Source organism: Solanum dulcamara, chromosome 4, assembly GCF_947179165.1.
Source record: "Solanum dulcamara chromosome 4, daSolDulc1.2, whole genome shotgun sequence".
NCBI classification, from domain to species: domain Eukaryota; kingdom Viridiplantae; phylum Streptophyta; class Magnoliopsida; order Solanales; family Solanaceae; genus Solanum; species Solanum dulcamara.
In genome coordinates, this window is record NC_077240.1 from 29,142,190 (window position 1) to 29,163,334 (window position 21,145).

At 35.1% G+C, this 21,145-nt stretch overlaps 1 protein-coding gene across 1 annotated transcript; it reads right to left on the reverse strand.

Moving 5' to 3' along the window:
• Window positions 1–11,749: 11,749 nt before the first annotated feature.
• Window positions 11,750–12,548, reverse strand: LOC129884933 (protein DMP2-like). The gene has a single exon (XM_055959199.1). The coding sequence runs from the start codon at window positions 12,502–12,504 to the stop codon at window positions 11,968–11,970; it is 537 nt and encodes a 178-aa protein (XP_055815174.1). The 5' UTR covers window positions 12,505–12,548; the 3' UTR covers window positions 11,750–11,967.
• Window positions 12,549–21,145: the final 8,597 nt, after the last annotated feature.

Genomic DNA, 21,145 nt, shown 5'->3' on the forward strand with positions numbered 1-21,145 from the left:
CCCGTCAGAGCAGGAGTAAGGCCGCCAGAGTAGAAAATCGTGGGACAAAACTTAAGTCGTGAATTTTCTTATTTTCTCCACTTCTCTTGATTAGAGGTTAGAGGCAACGGTTTCTGCAAAACCTTTCAAAAAAGTTGCTCTTGAATGAAGAAAATGAGAGAAAGGAATCTCAACTTCTAGAAGACTTCAACCCGTGGAATTCAATCTGGTCTTGCCCATGGAACAGCTTGAATCAATGATTTCAGCAGTGTTATCTCTCCGCTAATTCTTGGTGTCCAGGTAGGCTAGACTTCTGTTTTCTGAATATTAAACCTATATCTACTGTGTTATATAGAAGGAAAATTAATGAGAATTCATATACTAAGCTGCGGATCATGGGTTACGGGCAGAGATCCGATTATGATAGGGTCAAAATAGAATATGACCTGGGTAGAAATATGTTGCGGTGAATTGAGAAGTTATTGATTGTGATGTTTTGTGCAGCTGGTTAATTTATATCGATCATAGAATCTCGTACAAAAATATAAAACTAGTAGATTTTGAGGTTGGACCTGTAAGGTTTGGTAGTGTAAATGTTGATTGTTCCTAGAATTATCTTAAATGCGTAATTGAGTTACTTATGATATGCCTAAACGTGTACAGATAAGGGTAACAGGTTAGTCATTTTATAAATGATCACTTGCTAACCTATTTTTGTGATGAACCTGTTCTTGGTGATATAAATACTGTGAATACTGAATGCAATTGTGAATATGATATATTTAGATCGTATGTCACGTCTCGACATATACATAGATCGGGTGTTACATTCGGCTATGTATTTAGAGTGGGTGTCATATTCTAACATATTCTTGGATCTAGTGTCACATTCTAATACATTCTTGGATCGGATGTCACGTTCCAATACGAATATGACTGAATTGGGTCCCCTGAGAGGGCCAAGTATGTATGTGTGGATGGTCCCATGAGAGGCCTGATGATATATGTATTTTTATGTAATAATAAGGTTAGATGTAGATGAGCCATGGACTAAGACCTATAAATGAACTCTTGAGTTGAGGTGTGCTAGATATAGAGAATTATGATCATTAATCCACTTATTAGTGGTTAAGAGGATGGGCCCTGTTAGGCCTGGATGTGATCTATATGGTATAATTATATTCTATATTTATACACTTACAAGTTGAGGTTTCTAGTTGCTAGAGAGTGTTACCATTGTGATTTTCATGGGTAACTGAGGTAGGGATAATGGCTATTTAGAACTCAGGTGAGTTGGAGAGTGTGGTTGTGAGACGGATATACTTTATGCTGTGAGAAAATTAGACCAACTAGTGAGGTTGGACGAAATCATTGAATGGTTAAGATTACTAGGTGGGGACTATGGGGTGGTGGAATAACAGTAAGGTGGGTCCTTAACCCACAATTTTTAAGTTGTGACTAGGGAGGTAGTGGAGCCGTGTTGTTCAGGGTAGTGAATACCCTAAGGTTGAGAATAAGGAGTGCACTTAATTGACTGGGGTGGCTAAATTGAGAAACTCTAAGTACTATGATATCTCTTAATTTTTCTGTTAATATATTATGCGGTGGGTATCAGATTGAGCGATGATGCCTACCAGTACGTGTTGTTTGTATTGATACTACTCTTGCTATGCCACTTGACATAGTCTGGTTGTAAGATAAGGTATGTTTCGTAGGAGAAGACGAAGGTGATCCTCCAACAACTTCTATTTTTCCTTTATCTCGATGAAAGGTGGGTCATTGGTCTTTTATTTTATTTTACTCTTAATAGCTTTTATACCTGTTTAGACTAGTATCCTTGGGGGGTTTTGTACAATTAAATAAAATGATCTTTAATATAGTTTTCCTTAGGAAGTTTGGTTAATTTTTCAAGTTTGTTTACATTCCGCAGCTATCCTTTTATAGGGGTTCTCCTCCTTATGGTGTATAATGGGTGCCCGCAAGGCCCGGTGGATTGGATCGTGACAGTAACCTATTTGAAAAAGAACACTATAAGGCACATTATTGTCCAACATAAAAGATGACATGTGATTAATTAGAAAATAAGTTATAGAGACCGCATCTGCCTAAAATTGTGTAGGAACCTTCATTTGAAATAAAAGTGTCTGAGTTATCTCAAGTAGATGTCTATTTTTCCTCAACAACTTCATTTTGAGAGGACGTATCAACAATATTAACACATGAAAACTCATGAAGAATTTTGTGTTGTCTCATGTACGTCTCAAATAATTCTGACATGTATTTTTTAGTATTATCATTTCTTAAAATATGTACTGGAGCATTGAATTAATTTCTAATTTCAGCACAAAAAGTGGAAAAGTAAAAAGAACTTTTGAGCAATTCTTCACAAAATGCATTCATGTCATTTAAGAGAAATCATCCACAGAAGTGACAAAATACGTATGCCCCATTTTTTGAAATTATGAGACATGATCCCAAACATCAGAATGAACTAATCAAAAAATAGCTCTGTCTACTTATTAACCCTTGAACCTACTGAATTGCAATGGTGTTTTGCAAATTGACATGACTCATATATCGCTGAAGAACTAAAACTGAGGACATATTTTTTCTTACCAAAGATTTATGCCCCATTTTTGAAACGATGAGACATGATCATAAACATCAGAATGAACTAGTCAAAAGTTGAGTCTATCCACTTATTAACCCTTGAGCCTACTGAATTACGATAGTATTTTGCAAATATTGAGCCTACTGAATCGCGATGGGATTTTGCAAATCGACATAACTCATATGACAGTGAAGAACTAAAATTGAGGACAACGATTTTTTCTTACCAAATGTAGAGAAGCATGTCCCAATAGACATTGTGCTTCAAATGAAGACATGATACTAGACTAGACAATAAATTGAAATTCTCATTCATCAAGAATGTAGATATCATCATACACATGTCCTTTATCAATAATCTTATTTATTGTAATATCACGAAATAAATAATGATTGAAAAAGAATGAGATACAATATTAAGGTCTATGAGGACTTTACTAATAAAAATCAAATTAAAGGACAACTTTGATAGATTTAATACAAATAACAGGATAATAGAAGAGGTTGGTTTAACAGTATCAAATTAAATTATTACACATTGATCTATTAACTATGATAACGGGAGAGGGAGTTTTATGTGATTGATAACTTATAAAAATATTATAATTACATATCCTGTGATTTGTGGCATCGGAATCAATCTCTCATTTATTTGAAGATATGATAAGAAATATTTTATCTGACTCAATAAAGACATTTTCTTTAGTGATTTCTGATATTGAAAGAATTTGGCAAACTCTTTTTTGAAACCAACTTTACTGTACCCCTCTCCTTTTGTAGTCATATTTCCTCTTTGCTTATTGGTCAAATACCCAAAGTATCAAATATTGGAGAAACCAACAACGACCCAACATATAATATTCAGAAGGTCACTAATACAACAAAGGATCCATCAGAAATTATTAGAGGGCATCCAATAATTTCATATTTTTAAAGTAGCATACAATCACTTGACAATCTAATTGATAATCGAGTGTCCAATATAAATTCTAGACAATACCATCGATAAGAAAGAAAGGAGCCAACAAGCAACCACAAATCAACAATTCTTCAATCCCAAGTAGAAGCCAACAGTTACAAATGCACAAAAAATAAATATCAAATTATATGTATCAGAAGCTACGGGAAGAAACAAATCTGAAAGGTGGAATAATTTCTCCAAACAATGTTTAAACACCAGACTAGATTGAAATACGTTGTACCTAAAAACATACTCCAAAAGTCAAATCCTAAACGATTCTGTCAGCGCACACCGATGCATGAAAGATAGACGAAAGATAAAAGTGACACGTAAAGGTCATGACTCATTTCACACCCAATCGCCAGAGAGAATTGATTCGATCAGAAAAGGTGTTTCACCTCTTTTTGTAGTGGTGGTGACACAAAATGACCACTTTAAAATAATTCATTTGACCCATTTTTCTAGCCAACAGATGCAAGACAAGATTGAGCCTTGAAAAGGATCAAAATAAGAAGTTTATGGGCTCTGATATCATGTGAAAATATGATATTTGCGCTTAATTCGACTTAAAATAATTAGCTCGTAACGGAAGTAAAAAAAGAATAGCATGAGTCCTTATAAATTAATCACTAGTCCATTCATCAATCAATACATGAGATTGTAACTCACTCTACCACCTTCACCTCCTCCCCCTCTCCTTCACGTCTAAAACGTGAACCGAAAGCTTAAATGGTCGGGAAGGACCTATAGCTATGATACTATGTAAAAGATAAGATATGAAGAATAGCTTGTTTTATGTTTCAAGAGGTAAAACAATATAAATACATGTACATAAAGTACTAGATAAAGAAAAAATAAAAGAGATTCTTATAAATGTACTAGATCTCTCGATATATGTGTTATGTACATTTCTAGAAAATAGTCTATGTTCATTCTGTAACACTTCCATTGCTAACAATTATTATTTTTCCACTGAATTTTTCATTGAAAAATATTTTGTGGTTGTTCTCATAAATATTTAATTTAAATGGTGGAAAAAGAAAAAATAGTTATGTGTTCATATGAAAAAATTAGGAAGTTCCCTACTATTTCAGTGGGAGTATATTTTCACCATACATTTTCCCAATAAATTGATTTGATAAAATGAATGAATCATGATTTATAACAAAAAAATTTCACTGATTTACAATGAAAAAAACTTTTATTTCTAATAATGTTTTAAAAGCTAATTAGATCAATATTTGACATGAGGTTAAATATCCTCTTCCAATTCTTTGCTTCACTCTAAAATATTTCTGGAGCATGAGAAAGAAATGTCCACAACAGCATCAATTTTACACGTTATAAAAACAATTAATTTTAAACCCTTAAGAAACTCTAATTAAAGATGATACAATTTGAAGAGTGAATTATATTAGTATTTCCAAATTAGGCAGGTGCGAATTAAGTACTATATTGGAAATTATAAAGGGATAATTATCGTAGATGGTCATTCGGTTCTTTTAATTTTCTAAAAATGGTTATTCGGTGTATATTTATGTATATTCAATGTATATTTCATGTATAGAGTATATCATAATGTATATTTAGTATATAACTCATGTATAAGTAATATATATTGTATAGTTAGTGTATATTTTCTATGACTTTTGGCAAGCTATATTGTATAGTCACTGTATATTTCCTATGATTTTGGCTATTATTTATATAAATAAGACGTGGCTATATTTATTGTAAACTAATTAATTTATCCCATATATTTGAAAAGAATTATCCCAATAATAAACTTATTATAAGAGTGATTACATTTAATATTGATCTATATATAATTAATTTTAGGTGCAAGTATTAGAAAAAAGTTATTGGTAAACGTACAAGTAATGTGGTGAGTGTGTCACGGTTGCACTTAATTAGATCATGCTGATGGCTGATGCTACAAAATGTTAACTATAAGTCAGAAAATTGTTAGACAGATATTCCAACAACTATAGAAAGTAGTTCTCAAGATTTAAGGTTGGGAAGTTAATACCTTGCTTGGATGGTTGTATTGTTAGCTAAATTTTGTTATATTATATCGTTTAAATTCATTGTTAGATAAAAATAAAAAGTCTTGGCCTATTTGGTGTAATTACGTTGTTACCTTATATCACGATTCAAATTCACAAGTCGCGATGACACCTATGTCCCCAACTGATAGGTAAGCTAACCCAAACATTTTTATCAATTCAATAAAATAAATAAAGTAAGGAGACAAGCGACAAGTGGAAGATCCAACACACTAAGTCTGTCATAAGTATGAAATGCGGAAAGCTAAAATACCACCTAAGATTTAGTGTCATAAGTACAAGAGCTTCTAAAATAGGATTCAAATATGAAACTAAAATGACCAGTTTAGATGTAATAAATATCCTGTCTGAATACTAAAATAACATAATAAATGAAAGAAAGAGGGAGGTGTGGGCCGGAGAATAGCCAAGCAGCTCACCACAACTCCAAGATAACCCAAGCTTGGACTCAAAAAGCTCCACGAGATGCGCTCCTATTCAGAATCGAATCTGCACCACAAAAGAGTGCAACAAGTGTAGTATGATTACGAAACCACATATACCCAGTATGTGTCATTGATCGACAACGAAGAAGTAGTGACACGAGTATATATAAAATTCATTCTCAAATTTTATAATTCTACATTATACTTATCAATCAAGTCTCACCAAAATAGGGGCAATCAAACATCACAAAATAATTAACACATAATCAAGTAAAAATGAAGAAGATAATGAGATGCAATGCAACACCATGAGATGATATGCCTCAAATACCAAGTAACCTCACAACCGTATATACACAATACTTCTCGAAATATACTTCGAGAGTTTGTGACCCATGGGGGACTTGCGAGGTCCATATATAGAGACTGACGACCTCCACGTGTATGTGTTGACAATCTCAATGCACTATCATAAAATCAAGTCATCCCCATCACGGACGATCTCCACGTGCCCAACTTATAACCATAAAATACTCTCTCATGAACGATTTTCCTTCTATTAGACCTTTACTCATACTCAATCCCATGTCAATGACATAGGGGATGATGATGCATCTCAATAAATCAAATATCAGTATGATATATAATCACCTCAACTATCGCAATTATACGGGTTCAAATAAGAAGCACAATCACACAAAAGAAATCAATCAATAATACATCAGCTAATGTCCATATGCTTTGTCATTCTCAAATTACAATCCGTCATTCTCTAGTAATAAACTTTCCCTTTATAACACCGGTACTCGTATCAATGCCCGTCACATCATTGATACGAGACCCCCATTTTTTGCCCTTACCCATTAGCTATTTCAATTTTTAATCTTTATTTTGAAAAAATATCTTTCAATGAAGTCTAAAAGTCTTAACATACTTCGAATGACGAACACATGTCACAAATCCTCAAGATTTTGCCTTTTCTTTTCGCAAGGTCTCAGAACGTTCCAAATCTATCAAAAATGCATTATTCATAAGTAAACGAATCTGTAGACACCCATATTACTATATGTCTAACCTAGACCTAAAAATTCACCATAAATCTATAATTAATTACCTAAATTTCAAGTCTAGGGTTAACTCTAAATTCTTCCAATACCATAAATATGATGATATTCATATAATAAAGTACACCTAACATTTAATTACCTATCTCAATATACCAAACTTAAATCATAATGTGATAATAATAAGAAAAAATAAGCTAAATTACAAACCTCTCACAAAACCACTACAATCTAATAACCTCAAAATTCTACATCCTATATCCTTATATCAATTCTAGTCATTACCCACTCATAATAATTATCACATATAATTGCCCAATTAAAACAAAAATGAACACAAATTGAAAACCACGTGCACAGCAACTTCCAATTCATTTTTTGTTTCTTCCTTCCTTTCAACATACTGATACACTATATTTTTAGTCTTTTTTCCATTCTTTCTACCATACCTTGCTAACAGTAAGTAATACTCTCCATTCCTATATAAAATTTACACGTTGCAGCAACAAGAAAATTCCACATAGAATCTTTTTCTTTCCCTAAACCCAACTCCCAAATACTAATCATTAGTCCTCAATTGACCCATTAATTAGCAACAACCATGCGTGCAACAACATCCATTTAAGGATTCCACCAAATATAATACCCCTATCCTCTAAGACCATATACCTACTAATTTATTATGCCCTCAATGGATTGAGATTTTAAAACTCTCACCTGGATGCACTGCTCCTGTGTCGATGCCATAGGTAAGTTTCTCGTCCTTTCTTGCTTCTTTTACTTTGCAGATTATAAAATACTACTTTTATTTAATCCAATCTAATTATACGAACTTAAGGAGTAGTGGGTATGACCCACTTTTAGTTTTTTTAAAAATATTATCTTTCATTAATAATTAATTATAAAAATTTAAATCACCACATAAATTAATGATTTAAAAGAATACTCTTCAACTAAATAACTATAGTTAAACGGATAACTCAATTTTTTGTTTAAGATTTTGCGAGAAGAGTCAAAATAGTTTTAGTGTTCAAAATGACCTAACGGGTTGTCACGACCCAACCCACCGGGCCGTGCAGGCACCTACTCTAACACCTAGATAGGAGAACCCTTAGAGAAATAACATGCAAAAATTTAACAAATACCAATAATAGCCTTAAGGGTCAGGAATACATCATAATTGAATTATTAAAATTCTAGAGTTTATTACAAAACACTTTAACACCCCCAATGATACTGGTCTAAACAGGTAAAAGTGCTTCTAAAGATATAGAATATACATAAAAGCAAGACACAGCTCCCACCATAAGAAATGAAGAGTAAAAGTTGTTGGAGACTCATCTTCGTCTTCACCTATGAAACAACATATACTGGTAGGCATCATTGGTCAACCCGATACCCACCGCATAATATAAAGGAATCGACAAGAAGAAAACATTCTCTTAAGAGATTCACCGCCAAACCTTATGCAAAACTCTTATCATTTTCATTAACCTCATTAGAGTCGTTCAAGCCTAACTTTCATCCTTTCTAGTTGGACCGCTGCCAATTCTAATACAGATCAAGGCCTAGCTCTTCTATCACATAGGGAAGTTTCCAAACTAAGGGCCAGTACTAACTCCGTCTACTATATTTAGTTTCACGCCATCACATGGACTTAGGATAATTAACATCTCACTTGGAAGAGGACAACATTAGGGGGACTAAATCTCTCCTCCTAACCGCTACTGTCCCTCCATAGAGGGACCTATCCCGCTCTGGTGGCCTCTCCACAGCGGGATTCCTCCCACCAGGGCGGCCTGCCCTGAGACAAAATCTCTGAAAGCCTTTCAATCCTCTTTTTAACCCATGTGCGTATAGGACATCAATAATAACTGACTTTAAGTCATTAATCTCCCGTAACAACACACTGACTGCTTTTCATTCCACAACCTCATACCTACTATGCGGATGCATCTAGCACCCATAACATAATCCAATCAGGCATATACATGAAAACATTGTCAATTTACCATTTCAGGAGAAATGTATAGTTTCACAAGGTAAATCTCAATTACAACAGTCAACATGATCACAATAGGACCTTCGGTCCTTTCATATCAGTTATTATACAGGATGGACATGCTCAGTTATAATATGATCAGTTTCTCTATCATCACACATATAGTCAAGATCAATTCACAGATGATAGTCACACATTAGTTCTCTCATGAAACCCATACCCAAACTATATATGTGTCGGAATGTGACACCCGATCCTATATACGTATCAGAACGTGACACCTGATTATATATATATATATATATGTGTGTGTGTGTATGCGTGTGTGTCAAAACGTGACACCCGATCCAATATATGTGTCAGTACGTGACACTCGATCCAATATCACAATTACAACCACAATCACAGTCCATAATGAATAGTTCATCTACTTGCACAATCAAGTAACAAGTTCATTGCATGTAATTGTTTACAATAGTAATTTCATTAGTTACATTCTATCTTTTCCTTCATTACCATTATTTTGTCAAACCTTCTTTATTTAAGGCCTCACTTTTGGTAGAGCAAATTTAAGATTATGGATTTCACAGTCACGAGATTGTAGACCCATTACAACAACATATCAACCATTCAACCACAACAATTGAATACATACAAGATGTCATAACCTTACTCAATCACTATTGAGAGTTTCTCTATGATATAAACCAACTATAACCTATAACCACAAATAATTAATAGGTTCATTCAAAAGAATTATCAATACTAGATCAATTACCTCCTCCCCTTACTTCCTGATTCACATTACTCAGATAATTCACATAGAACCATCAATCATACCAACAAGCAGTATTACAGTTATCAACCAAGAACTAGCCTATCATCACTACTCATAGGATAATCATACCCACACAGTACATTTCTATCCTAAACAACAATAACAATACATTCAACCATCCAAACTCTGTCAATTACAATATAGAATGCATGGGAACAGATTTACAACTAATTACTTAGAGAAACCTAGCCTACCTGGGCGCCAAGCAATTATAGCAGGATTATAGCACGATCCTTGACTTTTGGAAGGAGAATCTATGGAGACGGGCCTGAATCTGTGTGTTGTAGCCTTCCCTGTGTTAGAAGTCTCTTCTCCCCTTCTCTCCAAGCCTAGAATAGCTTCTTGGGGGAGGGGGGGTTCTAGGGTAACCTTCATCTATTTTGGCACTTAGAGGAAGAAGGAGATAATACAAATACGACACTTTTAAGTTCTGTCCCGTTGGATCCTGTTACAGCAGCCTCAATCCCGCTCTGGCGGCCTGACCCTAACAGTTACCAATAAAATGGGCATAACGTTTTACTCCGAACTCCAAATGCGGCAAATTTAGTGGAGTTAGAAAGAGGACTCAAAGACCTTTAATTTGATAGGTCATGGGCCACTTAATTCATTATAGGCTGAGAGACATGGTCGTTTGAAGTTGACCTTAGTTTGAACTCAAGTCTAAAACTAAATCTTAAAGACATTTTCAGCTCAACTTTGAGATAGGAGCATAGCACGACCTTAATTCACAACTAATGCACTCACATATCAAGGTATTGATCCTAACCTATGATGAATGAGATTCGTATACCTTTATCACAAATATTTTTACTAACGACGGGCTAGATCGTTACACGGGTCGTTACACCTTAATATATTTTTCTCAATGTATGTATCTAATGATGCTATTTATGATTATATATGTCGCTTTAATTACGGGGAAGCAAAGCAATAACTTCCTCTTGCTTCCAGGTATCTCCATATCCACTTCCTTTTCTTTTTTTTTCTTTTAAATGTCCCTTTCAAATTGAAACTTAATGTTACTTCATTTAAAACATGACAAGTAAAAGTGAACGGAAAATATTAATTATGAAAGAATAATTATTGGGAAGCTGCGGATTTTGGTTTTCATGCTAAATTTTACCAAACGGAATTGAATCTATTACCTGAGCAATGCTAAAGTTCATTTGTGACAATTTGTCGAAATATGCCTATATATGTTTTATACAAATACGTACTATTAAAATTTTAAGTTTGTATCAATATAACTATAAGAATATGATATTGAAAAGTTGTATGGAAGAAGGAAGATCATGTACTAATTGTTTTATTGAGTTGTACCTTGTACATATTAATAAAAATAACTATATAGAGTAGCAGTAGTAGTCAAATTTAGAGTTTCAATGTGTCATTAGAAAGGTTGTTTAAATAAAATACGTCTCTAATTAATTAAAGTTCTCTTAATAACGTTTCAACTGGTCAACATGGATCAAGTAATATGAAACAGACAGAATATTTATTTTAGTGACAAAATTCTAGTTTCTTTTTAATTCCATAGAAGTTCAATCACGTAACAATAATATAATTTCGCTCATCAAGGTCTTGTTTGATTTATTACTGTTAGAACATCATACCATTAGTTTTTTTTTTTTTTATCATCAAAGTTACTCAAGAAAAAAAAAACCATCAAAATTGCAGAGGGAAAAATAAACCAAAACTACGATTGTAACAATTCCAAAAGGCATAAACATAGTATGATGTTTGCTAGATAGCATGTTTAAACATTAAAACAAAAACAACTAAGAATTCAAACACTTCCAAGATCACAAGCTCATTGTTTAACCAACAAAGTATTAATAAATTTAAAATCTCAAATCTTGTAATATTCATTTCTTGTAATTTACATCATATACATAATACACACCTTATTCCATCGAATTAAAGAATAATTCACTTGGGTGAAAACAAAAAAAAAATAATCTCAAAACACAACTCAATTAAATCATTAGTATAAAATATGTTTTAACTCAAGATAACTCCTTTTTAGTTATCTTGGCTGGTTGGAGGGTACCCTATACCATGACGTTTATTAGGAAACACCATAAACACAACACTAGAAATTGCAGCCACAGCCGGTGGCAACACCATAATCAACATTTTTTGCGTCGATTCGAACACTGGAAAGAAGCAATCCACCGTATTCCGGTCCAAAATAGTCACAACACCAAAAACAACCATGGTAAAAAATGCATGCACAAAGTCACCTACGCTAATTTTGTAAGAACTTGTGTCCACGGATGAAGATGTTGGCCAAAGCCCCTTCATTGTGGCTATGCCATAACGGGTGGAGCCATCGTTATCGGTGTAACTATCAGTGAAGCAAGAAAATCCACAAGAAAAGCCACAAAGGGCAATGAGGATGCCTGATAGGTACTTGTTGATGATAGTACAATGGCCATTGTTTGTGAGAATAGGGTTTAGGAATTGGTATATGAACACTGTTCCTGTTGGGAGGAGTCTTATGAGATTGCCTAGGCCATTTAAGGTTTTATCCTTCAAGGTAGAGCTAGATTTTGCCATTTTCTTGAAGAGTATTTTTTAGGCTTTTGTGGGGATTTGTTGTTTTTAGGGTTTGTGTTTGATGTTTTTGGGAAGTGCATGGAATTTTATAGATGGAATTGAAGGGGTGAGTTGTTGCTTCTACGTAACATATATTATATTAGTTTGAGCTTTGAATGTAAGTAGAATTTGTTTATTTTGCTTTTACTCTTTGGGAGATGGACAAAGCTTCAAGTAATGCAAATGCATTGTGGAGTTATGAATATCTATTTTATGAGTTTTAATTAAAATTTATTATCCCACACCTAAAAAAGAGTACAATAAATATTCATTAAATTGGGATTAGTAATTTGAAAAAAGAAAATTAATTAACGTTTTTATACTGACAATATAAAAAAAAGGTTTACACTATCAAATCACTGACAATATAAGTAGATCGAAGTGATTGTCCATTAAATGTGAAACCGGTAAAATGATGGGAAAAAAATAAATTGCCTACTATATAACATGTAAAAAAAACATAGAAATAAATTCTTTGTTACGCAGTTAGCTAGTACTATATACAAGTCAAGTTTATTTTTGTAAATGTGATCTTTCTAGGAGTTTCGGTAAATCTAATTTAAATTCTATCAGATTTTGGATGTGATGATATTCTGTTCGTAGCAAAACCAGAAAACGTAGCACTACATTTGGTTAGAAATACTCTTTCCATCTCAAAATATTTGTTGTACTTAATAAAAATATGTGTCTCAAATTATTTATTATTTTAGAAGTTTAAGACAAAATTAATTGCTTATGAAATTTTTTAATTTAATTTTACGCTTAGTAATAATTGTTCTTAATAACGGATATCGCAATTATGAGACAAAAAATAGAGTAAATATTTGTAATGACAATGAAGATCATTTTCGGAAATTGGCGCGAAATTATCATTTTACTCCTATCATTAGTAACCCGCGAGTATTATTTGTTTAGTTTGTATGATTGAATATGTTAAAGTCTTAATAGATAGTGAAATGGGCAAATTCTTGAGTTCTATAGAGTTTAGTTGAGAAAAAGTGGTTTTGGGGACCAAACAGAGTTACAGGTCTAGGAACGGGATTTCGTCAGTTCCATCAGCTCCGAAATGTGGAAGTTAGTATAAGAGAGTCATCAGAAACAGATTTGGGGTTGATATGTGAAATTGAGGTCTCAAGTTGGAAAGTTAGTTTTAAAAGAGTTAAGTTTGATTTTGGTTAACAAATCGAGTTTAGAGATTCAAATTGGATTTTTGATGATTTCAATGGTTTTGGGAGGTGGTTCTAATGCTAGAAATAGCCTCATTATAATTTGTAGAGGTTTCGAGGGTATTTTGGGTATTTCAAGTGCCGAAACTAGCTTAGTTGTGACTTAACGGATTCCGGATCAGGGAGACCTCGAGTTTGAATTCTGATAGTTTCATTGAGTCGAGAATGTCGAATTTAGTAGGACTGCATATATGATTTGTGTGTATGGGATTTCGAACAAATCTCGAAGGTCCGTTCGGGGAATTTTCTTAATTGTTGGGATGTTATTTAGGGCAGTCACACTTCCTTCTCCACGTTCGCGGAACATGATCTCTCCCTTCTTCACGTTTATGGAGTGTGTCTGCGTTCACCGAGGGTCTTTCCAGTGAGCTCAGCGTTCACGGAGTTAAATATCAGTGTTCGCAGAGAGCATTTTAGACCTGAAACAGTAAAGGTCAGGAAAACCTCCATTTTTCACCATTTTGAGTTCTTAAAGCTTGGGGAGGCGATTTGAAAAGGGATTTTCTAGGAAAAGTATTGGATAAGTGATTTTTTGATCTTAAATCTTCTATTCTCGTTAATTATTGGGTGATTTCAACTCTTAAATCTTTAGTTTCAAACCCCAAATTTCTCTTTTTTTTTCTCTAGCCCGAATTTAAGGAAAATAATGATTTCTAACTTGTTTAAACTCTATTTTTTTTGGATTTTTCAACCATGAGTTCCTAATTACTAGTAGAGCATGGTTTTGCAAGAAATTTTCAGATTCGATCGTTTTCAAAATTAATCAATTTTTGGGACTATTTTACTTTCATTTCCGAAACCCATCAATATGATTGTCATTGGACTCCTTAGGACATGTATATTTTATTCTTGATAGAGGATTGTCATTTCGGGCATTGAATTCAAAAGTTGATTGTCTGGTGGAGCTGTTTGAGTGCGGTTTCAGCTATTGAGGTAGGTTTGGCTATCATTCTTGGGGATGAGTCGGGGTAATTAGTCAAATTCTATATTGTAGACTTTGGGATGGGGTCGTAGTGTAGTTTGGGACTGATAATATATATTATGATGCCTATGTGGGAGCTTATATGTGCTGTGTAGCTCGTGCGGGGCCTTATGTGATATTTTATTTGTGATTGAGATTGTGTAACCCATGACTTAACTGAGTTAGAGATATGAAAGTGTTATTTGACTTGTAATGCCCTCTTGAGGGGTTGAGTTGGGGGATTTGAGCATGTCTAAGTATTAAAATATTGTTGAGTAAGGAGTGAACACTTAATTTGAGGCATTTCCTTCCTATTACTATCATTTGGGGGTGAATATCATGCTTAGGTTAAGTTTTAAGAACTTTGAACCTTGTTTTACATGTTAAGTTGTAAATTACCTCCATGCCTTATATGATGTGAATGCATTCATCCTCATTCATATTATCATTGATCATTAGAAAGTTGAGATCTGTGAAAATTCTTTTGAGAAAGAAATGTGACACATTTAAGCCATTGTATCTTGAGTCCCTGGCCGAGGCAGTTTTGAGGCAGGATAGTGGATATATTATGATCCTTTGACCACGAGTACGTGGCGAGTAGAAGAGATATTAGTATCACGAGTCCTTGGCCACAAGCTGGGTGATGCGGTAGTTGATACATTTAAGATTGTGATGAGGTACATGATCTGCGAGCTTGATAGCACAACTCAGCAGGTGTATACGACAGGTTGTGCGACAGCCTTGATCCCACCGTACCATCATATTATTGCATCATCATAGTGCATTGCATTGCATTGATACATGTGATAATTATTCTATCTGTTTAATTATGATATTGAACTATAATTATGTATTTACTTTATTCATGCCATTCTATATAAATTGGCAGCAGCATAGCTGGAGTGAGACTTTTCTGTGTGCAGGTCGAAGCATTCCTTAGTTTATTTCATAGTTTTTAATTAATTTCTTATACTCAGCCGGTTAAACCTACTAAGTACATATGGATTGCACTCACCCCTACTTCTGTGTCCCCTTTTGATGTAGATCCTAGTCAGGGTATCCCGCGTGGCGGTTGATCTTCTTCTCTCGTGGATATTTTATCATTCAGATTAGTGGTGAGGTCTTGGGATTCGGACTGCCATTATTTCTAGCTTTTATTTACAGTCTTTACTATTATTAGAAGACTTATGATGTATATCAGACTCGGTCATTGTACTAGATGCTCTTTACACTTATCACACCAAGTTTTGGGATATTTTATTTGTGTCCAGCTTTTATTTATTTTGTGGCTTGGCTTCCCCTTTGGGAGTCTCGTATGGTTTTAGTTTAAGGCTTACACATCGGGATGGGATTTGGGATGTGTGCCATCATGACCTTGGTTTTGGGTCATGACAAATTGGTATCAGAGCGGTAGGTTCACCGGTCTCATAAGTTAAAGAGCAGGGTGTCTAGTAGAGTCTTGCGGATCAGTATGTAGACGTCCATACTTATCTTCAAAAGGCTACAAAATACCTAATAGGAGAAATACCTTTAATTGATTCCTTTCGTGCGAGTTATTCAAATCAAGTATTGTAAACCTCTATTCTACTCTTTCTACGTTAAAGGTAATAGCCAAGCTTGAGAGGGCGGCTCCTTCTCGAGGATGATTTAGTGAGGCCCAACCCAAGCCCATTTAAGAGTATGAGAATGTGAAGAATTAGGCTGAAGAAGTGGAGAAGTGATCGGTTAGACCTTGAGTGTTTGGATTTCAGATTTTTAGTATCCATTCAGTCCCACTTTTTATTCCTCCAAGATCTATGGCATCACCTATTTTCTTTCTACTAGTGTTGATATGTATCTATCAGAGCAGAAGAGTTTTGAGAGATTCATCAAATCTTTGCCTCCCAAGTTTGATGGTACAACTGGTGAGGAGGCTTTTGAATTTTTGATCAAGTGTTAGGACAGGTTATTCAATTTGGGTATTTTGGAGGTACATGAAGTGTATTGAACCTCTTACTGAAGTGTCCTCGAGAGGTTTATTCCATACAGTCTTTATGATCAATGTAGAGATGAGTTCGATGGATTAGAGCAAGGCTCCTTATTAGTATCAATGTACGAGGCTCGCTTCCCTGGGTTGCTTGTTATGTTATGTTGAGTATACCTATTAAGTTCGAGTGGATCCACAAGTTGGTGAAGGGATTCGCCAGTTATCTTCAAGAGACTACAACTTCTTTTGTGTTATCTGGTGGCCCCTTTCAGAGTATTATTGATCATTCCAAGATGATTGAGAGCATTTGGCATACTAGATAGGGCGGGGCTAAGAGGTTCCGTCGGCAGGGTCAGATTGGTGGTCACTCCTCCAAAGGTAGGAAGTATTAAGGTTTAGGTAACTACGGCTATCAAGGCAGACCAGTCCAGGTAGCTGTCCAGGGCTCAGAGTAGTACAAATGGGCCTAGGTTGGGTAAGATGGGTTATGGTGGTTCTTCGAGATTCGAAGGTTGTATTGACACTTGTGGTTATCCTCGACGGGGTTCAGGACCTTGAGGCTGCTTTGTGTGTGATGAGTTTGGGCATAAGGCCCAAGATTGCCCGGACATGCTCCTTCTATCGGATGGCTTGGGACACCAACTGTTCGTTCTACTCCCACCTCAGCCATTCGAGGTACTACACAGGGCACCAGAGGTAGAAATAAGGGTGCCAAAGGTGGAGCTAAAGGTGGCGTTCGTGGTGGTTCACAGGCCAAAGATGACCGTCAGTTATGCTATGCTATACCAGGTAGATCTAAGGCGGAAGCTTCCGATATAGTTATTATAAGTATTATTTTAGTTTGCCATCATCTTGCTTTGGTATTATTTGATCCAGGGTCTACCTATTCTTATGTGTCGATATATTTTGATATGGGTAACGATTATGTGTGTGAGTCTCTTACTGTGCCTATTACTATTTTTACCCAGTAGGTGAGTCTTTAGTGGTGGATCGGATATATCGGGGGTGTTTGGTGATATTTTTGGGTAGAGAGACTCGTATAGACTTGATTTTATTAGACATGCTTGATTTTGATATGATATATGGTATGAACTGGTTATTTTTTTATCATGCTATATTAGATTATTATGCAAAGATCGTCACCTTAGCTTATCCTGGTTTGCCTCTATTAGTATGGATGGATAATCTGAGTTCTTATCCAATAGGAGTGATATATTATATTCGTGCTCGTTGTATGTTAGAGGAAGGTTGCTCGTCTTATTTGGCCCATGTATATGACATTACTAAAGGGTCATCTCCTTTGGAGACCACGAGAGCGGTGAGGAAGTTCACGAGTGTAATTCCTATAGACTTGATGGGTGTTCCTCCGGATCGTGATACTGACTTTCTGATTGACTTGGAGCCGAGCACCAAGCCTATTTCTATTTCTCTTTATCAGATGGCTCCGGACGAGTTGAAGGAACTGAAGGAACAACTGGAAGATTTATTCAAAAAAGATTTATTTGGCCTAGTATTTCATCGTGGGGTGCACCAGTAATGTTTGTGAAAAAGAAGGGTGGTACTATGAGGATGTGTATTGATTTTCTACAATTGAACAAGGTTATAATCAAGAGCAAGTATCTTCCTTCTCGCATGGATAATCTATTTGACCAACATCAGCCCCTTTAAATTCTTTTTACGCGCTCTTCAAATGTGATAAAACATTTTATGCAATGAGAGGAAAAACCAACCAATGTGTTCTGCCATATATATAGATCAATAGCGCCATACTAGACCCCTCCTGATTATCACAAGTCTCAATATCTCACTCTAACCCATCAATTTCCTTACACATTAACTTTACAAGGACCATCAACCATAACAACAAGAAGTATTAAGGTTAAAAATCAAGAACTAGACTACTATCACTAGTCACAATATAATCATAACCCACATAGTACATTCCAACCATAAACAGAAATAACAACACATTCATCCATCCAGACTCAATGCCCAAAAGTCTAAACATGAAATCTCCCATCAATGTACGATACATTATGCAATGGGAACAGATTTATAACTACTCAATTGAAAAACCTATCCTACCTGGGAAGCAAGCAACTGCTGCAGAAGTCTGATTACGAACTTTGACTCCTTTAGTGAAACTTTAGCTTGTTCTTGGACTAACATAATAGTATAATACAAAAACAATCACAAATGGCCCAAATATTTCCAGATTATATGCAAATTCCAAATCCTAAGCCAAACTCATGATTTTTCCACCCAAATTAGGGTTTTCCTACCATTAGTTTTAAGTCAAAACCCTTCCTCAATGACCACCCACCAACAATTATGGGTTTTAGAAATTGAATTACAAGTTTAGGGAGTAAATTGCTTATTAGCACAAATTGGAGTGGAAACTAGTAGAAAATCGCCATAGGTTGCTTCTGGTCTTTTAAGAACGAAGTGGGAATGAAATAAACCATTTTGAGATTTTTTCCAACTTTAAATTCCGTCTGTCCTGCCACAGCAGGACCATCCTGCTTTAGCGGTCCCACCACAACAACCTAATTCCTGCCACAGTGACTTCAGCACAGACAGTGCTTAGTAAAAAGGGCATAACTTTTTACTCCAAATGAGACAAATTCGGTGGCATTGGAAAAAATACTCATAGACCTTTGCTCAGATAGATTATGTTCCACCTAAGTCATTATAGGCTGAGAGATATAATCGTTTAAAGTAGATCTTAGTTTGAACTCATGTCTAAAACTAAATCGGAAAGACACTTTCAGCTCAACTTTGAGATAGAAGCATAGCACGACTTTAATTGACAACTAATACACTCACATATCAAGGTATTGATCCTAACCTTATGACTAATGAGATTCGTATACCTTTACCGCATATATTTTTAGTAATGATGGGCTAGGTCGTTATAATAGATATCAATTTACCCCACTTTCATCCCCGAATGACAACACGAAGGAGAGTACATGAGCCAATCTAAGATTGTTTTGAAACCAATGATGAGACACCACTACAACTTAGGGAAAATCACATCCAGACTAACCCCTTTTTACATCAACCGCTATATGCAAAGTTCTACTAACCCGAAATTCATTCCGGAAGTTTCTATGGGATACTATGTCCCTCCCATATTATGATACCACCTTAATTTTTCTCAAACACTATACCTTGAGACACCAAATATTTCTAAACCCCATAATTCATAAAGTTAATTAGAATCTATTCTAATTGAAATCTTGTCAACTCTCATACTAGGGAGAAATTTACCCGGGCACTTACACCCTAATCAATGCTATAACGATCACATCATCCCTACTCAAGAGCCATAACCATAAAGTATCTCTCGAATTAAACATAATATCAAAACACCCCAAATAAGTATGCAAGGATGCTTACTTAAAATCAATAATGAAGCATTATTCACATTCGCCGGCAATGACCTCGGCATCACACTTTCTATCTCCTCATAGTGTCTAGGAAAAAAATGTAATTTGGAATGTTCACATAATAATGAGGAAATAACAAGTTCAAGTAATTCACAATTAAAATATGACTATCAAGGCATATCATAAGATTCACACCAATTCCAATGCCAAGTATTTTCACATAAGGGTCCTCTTATGGGACCTAGTAGCAGTTAGTATGTGTCGGAATGTGACACTCAATCTAAGATTTGTGTCGGAATATGAAACAAGATCCAAATTTATGTTGGAAAATAACAATCCATCCAAGCACATAATTCAGCCAAAATCACAATGAATAGTCACATTTATATATCTACCAAGCACAAGTTCATCACAGGTCATGGACAGCAAGTAGTCATTTCACATAGATCATTTCGTTCTTCCCAGTTCATTTATTAAGATCAATTCATATGAATACCTAACCCATCACCTCAACCCAACAACATTACCCATGTCAAATCAATAATTTTTATGTCCATTATCAAATAGTTTCTAGAACAGTAGACAACCATGACCAGTCACACATTTAACTATACACAAGACCCCTAGTCATCCATCTAACTTGAAAACCATCAGTTCTTTATTACTGTGCACTGGTCTGAAAGCGAGAATTAACATTTACCTATTTTGGAGTAGAGAGGTGGAACAAGAAAAAATAGGGGAGACAGGGCTGAGATTCTGTCTCACCCTGTCCCTCCAAAGTGGGAGAATTTCTGCTATAACGAGCTCGCTATGGAGGGATCATCCCGCTGTGGTGATCCTTACGGGATCAGTCTTTAGGGAACAATTTCCTGAAGGTTTTTCTCCCTTCTTCCCTGCTTATTGAGATCACTATTGACTTTCGGGGTGACAATTAAGCTAGAGATTAACTCTCTCTTAGACAATTTCAGCAGAATTCACCCTAAGATCGAACCCAACATTATACACATAAAATATCTTCACATTATCTTAGCATAAACAAACATGCACACCATAAAAA

What these genes read in the sequence shown, in the direction of transcription:
- LOC129884933 (XM_055959199.1), bottom strand. Translation starts at nt 12,504, where the DNA reads ATGGCAAAATCTAGCTCTACCTTGAAGGATAAAACCTTAAATGGCCTA.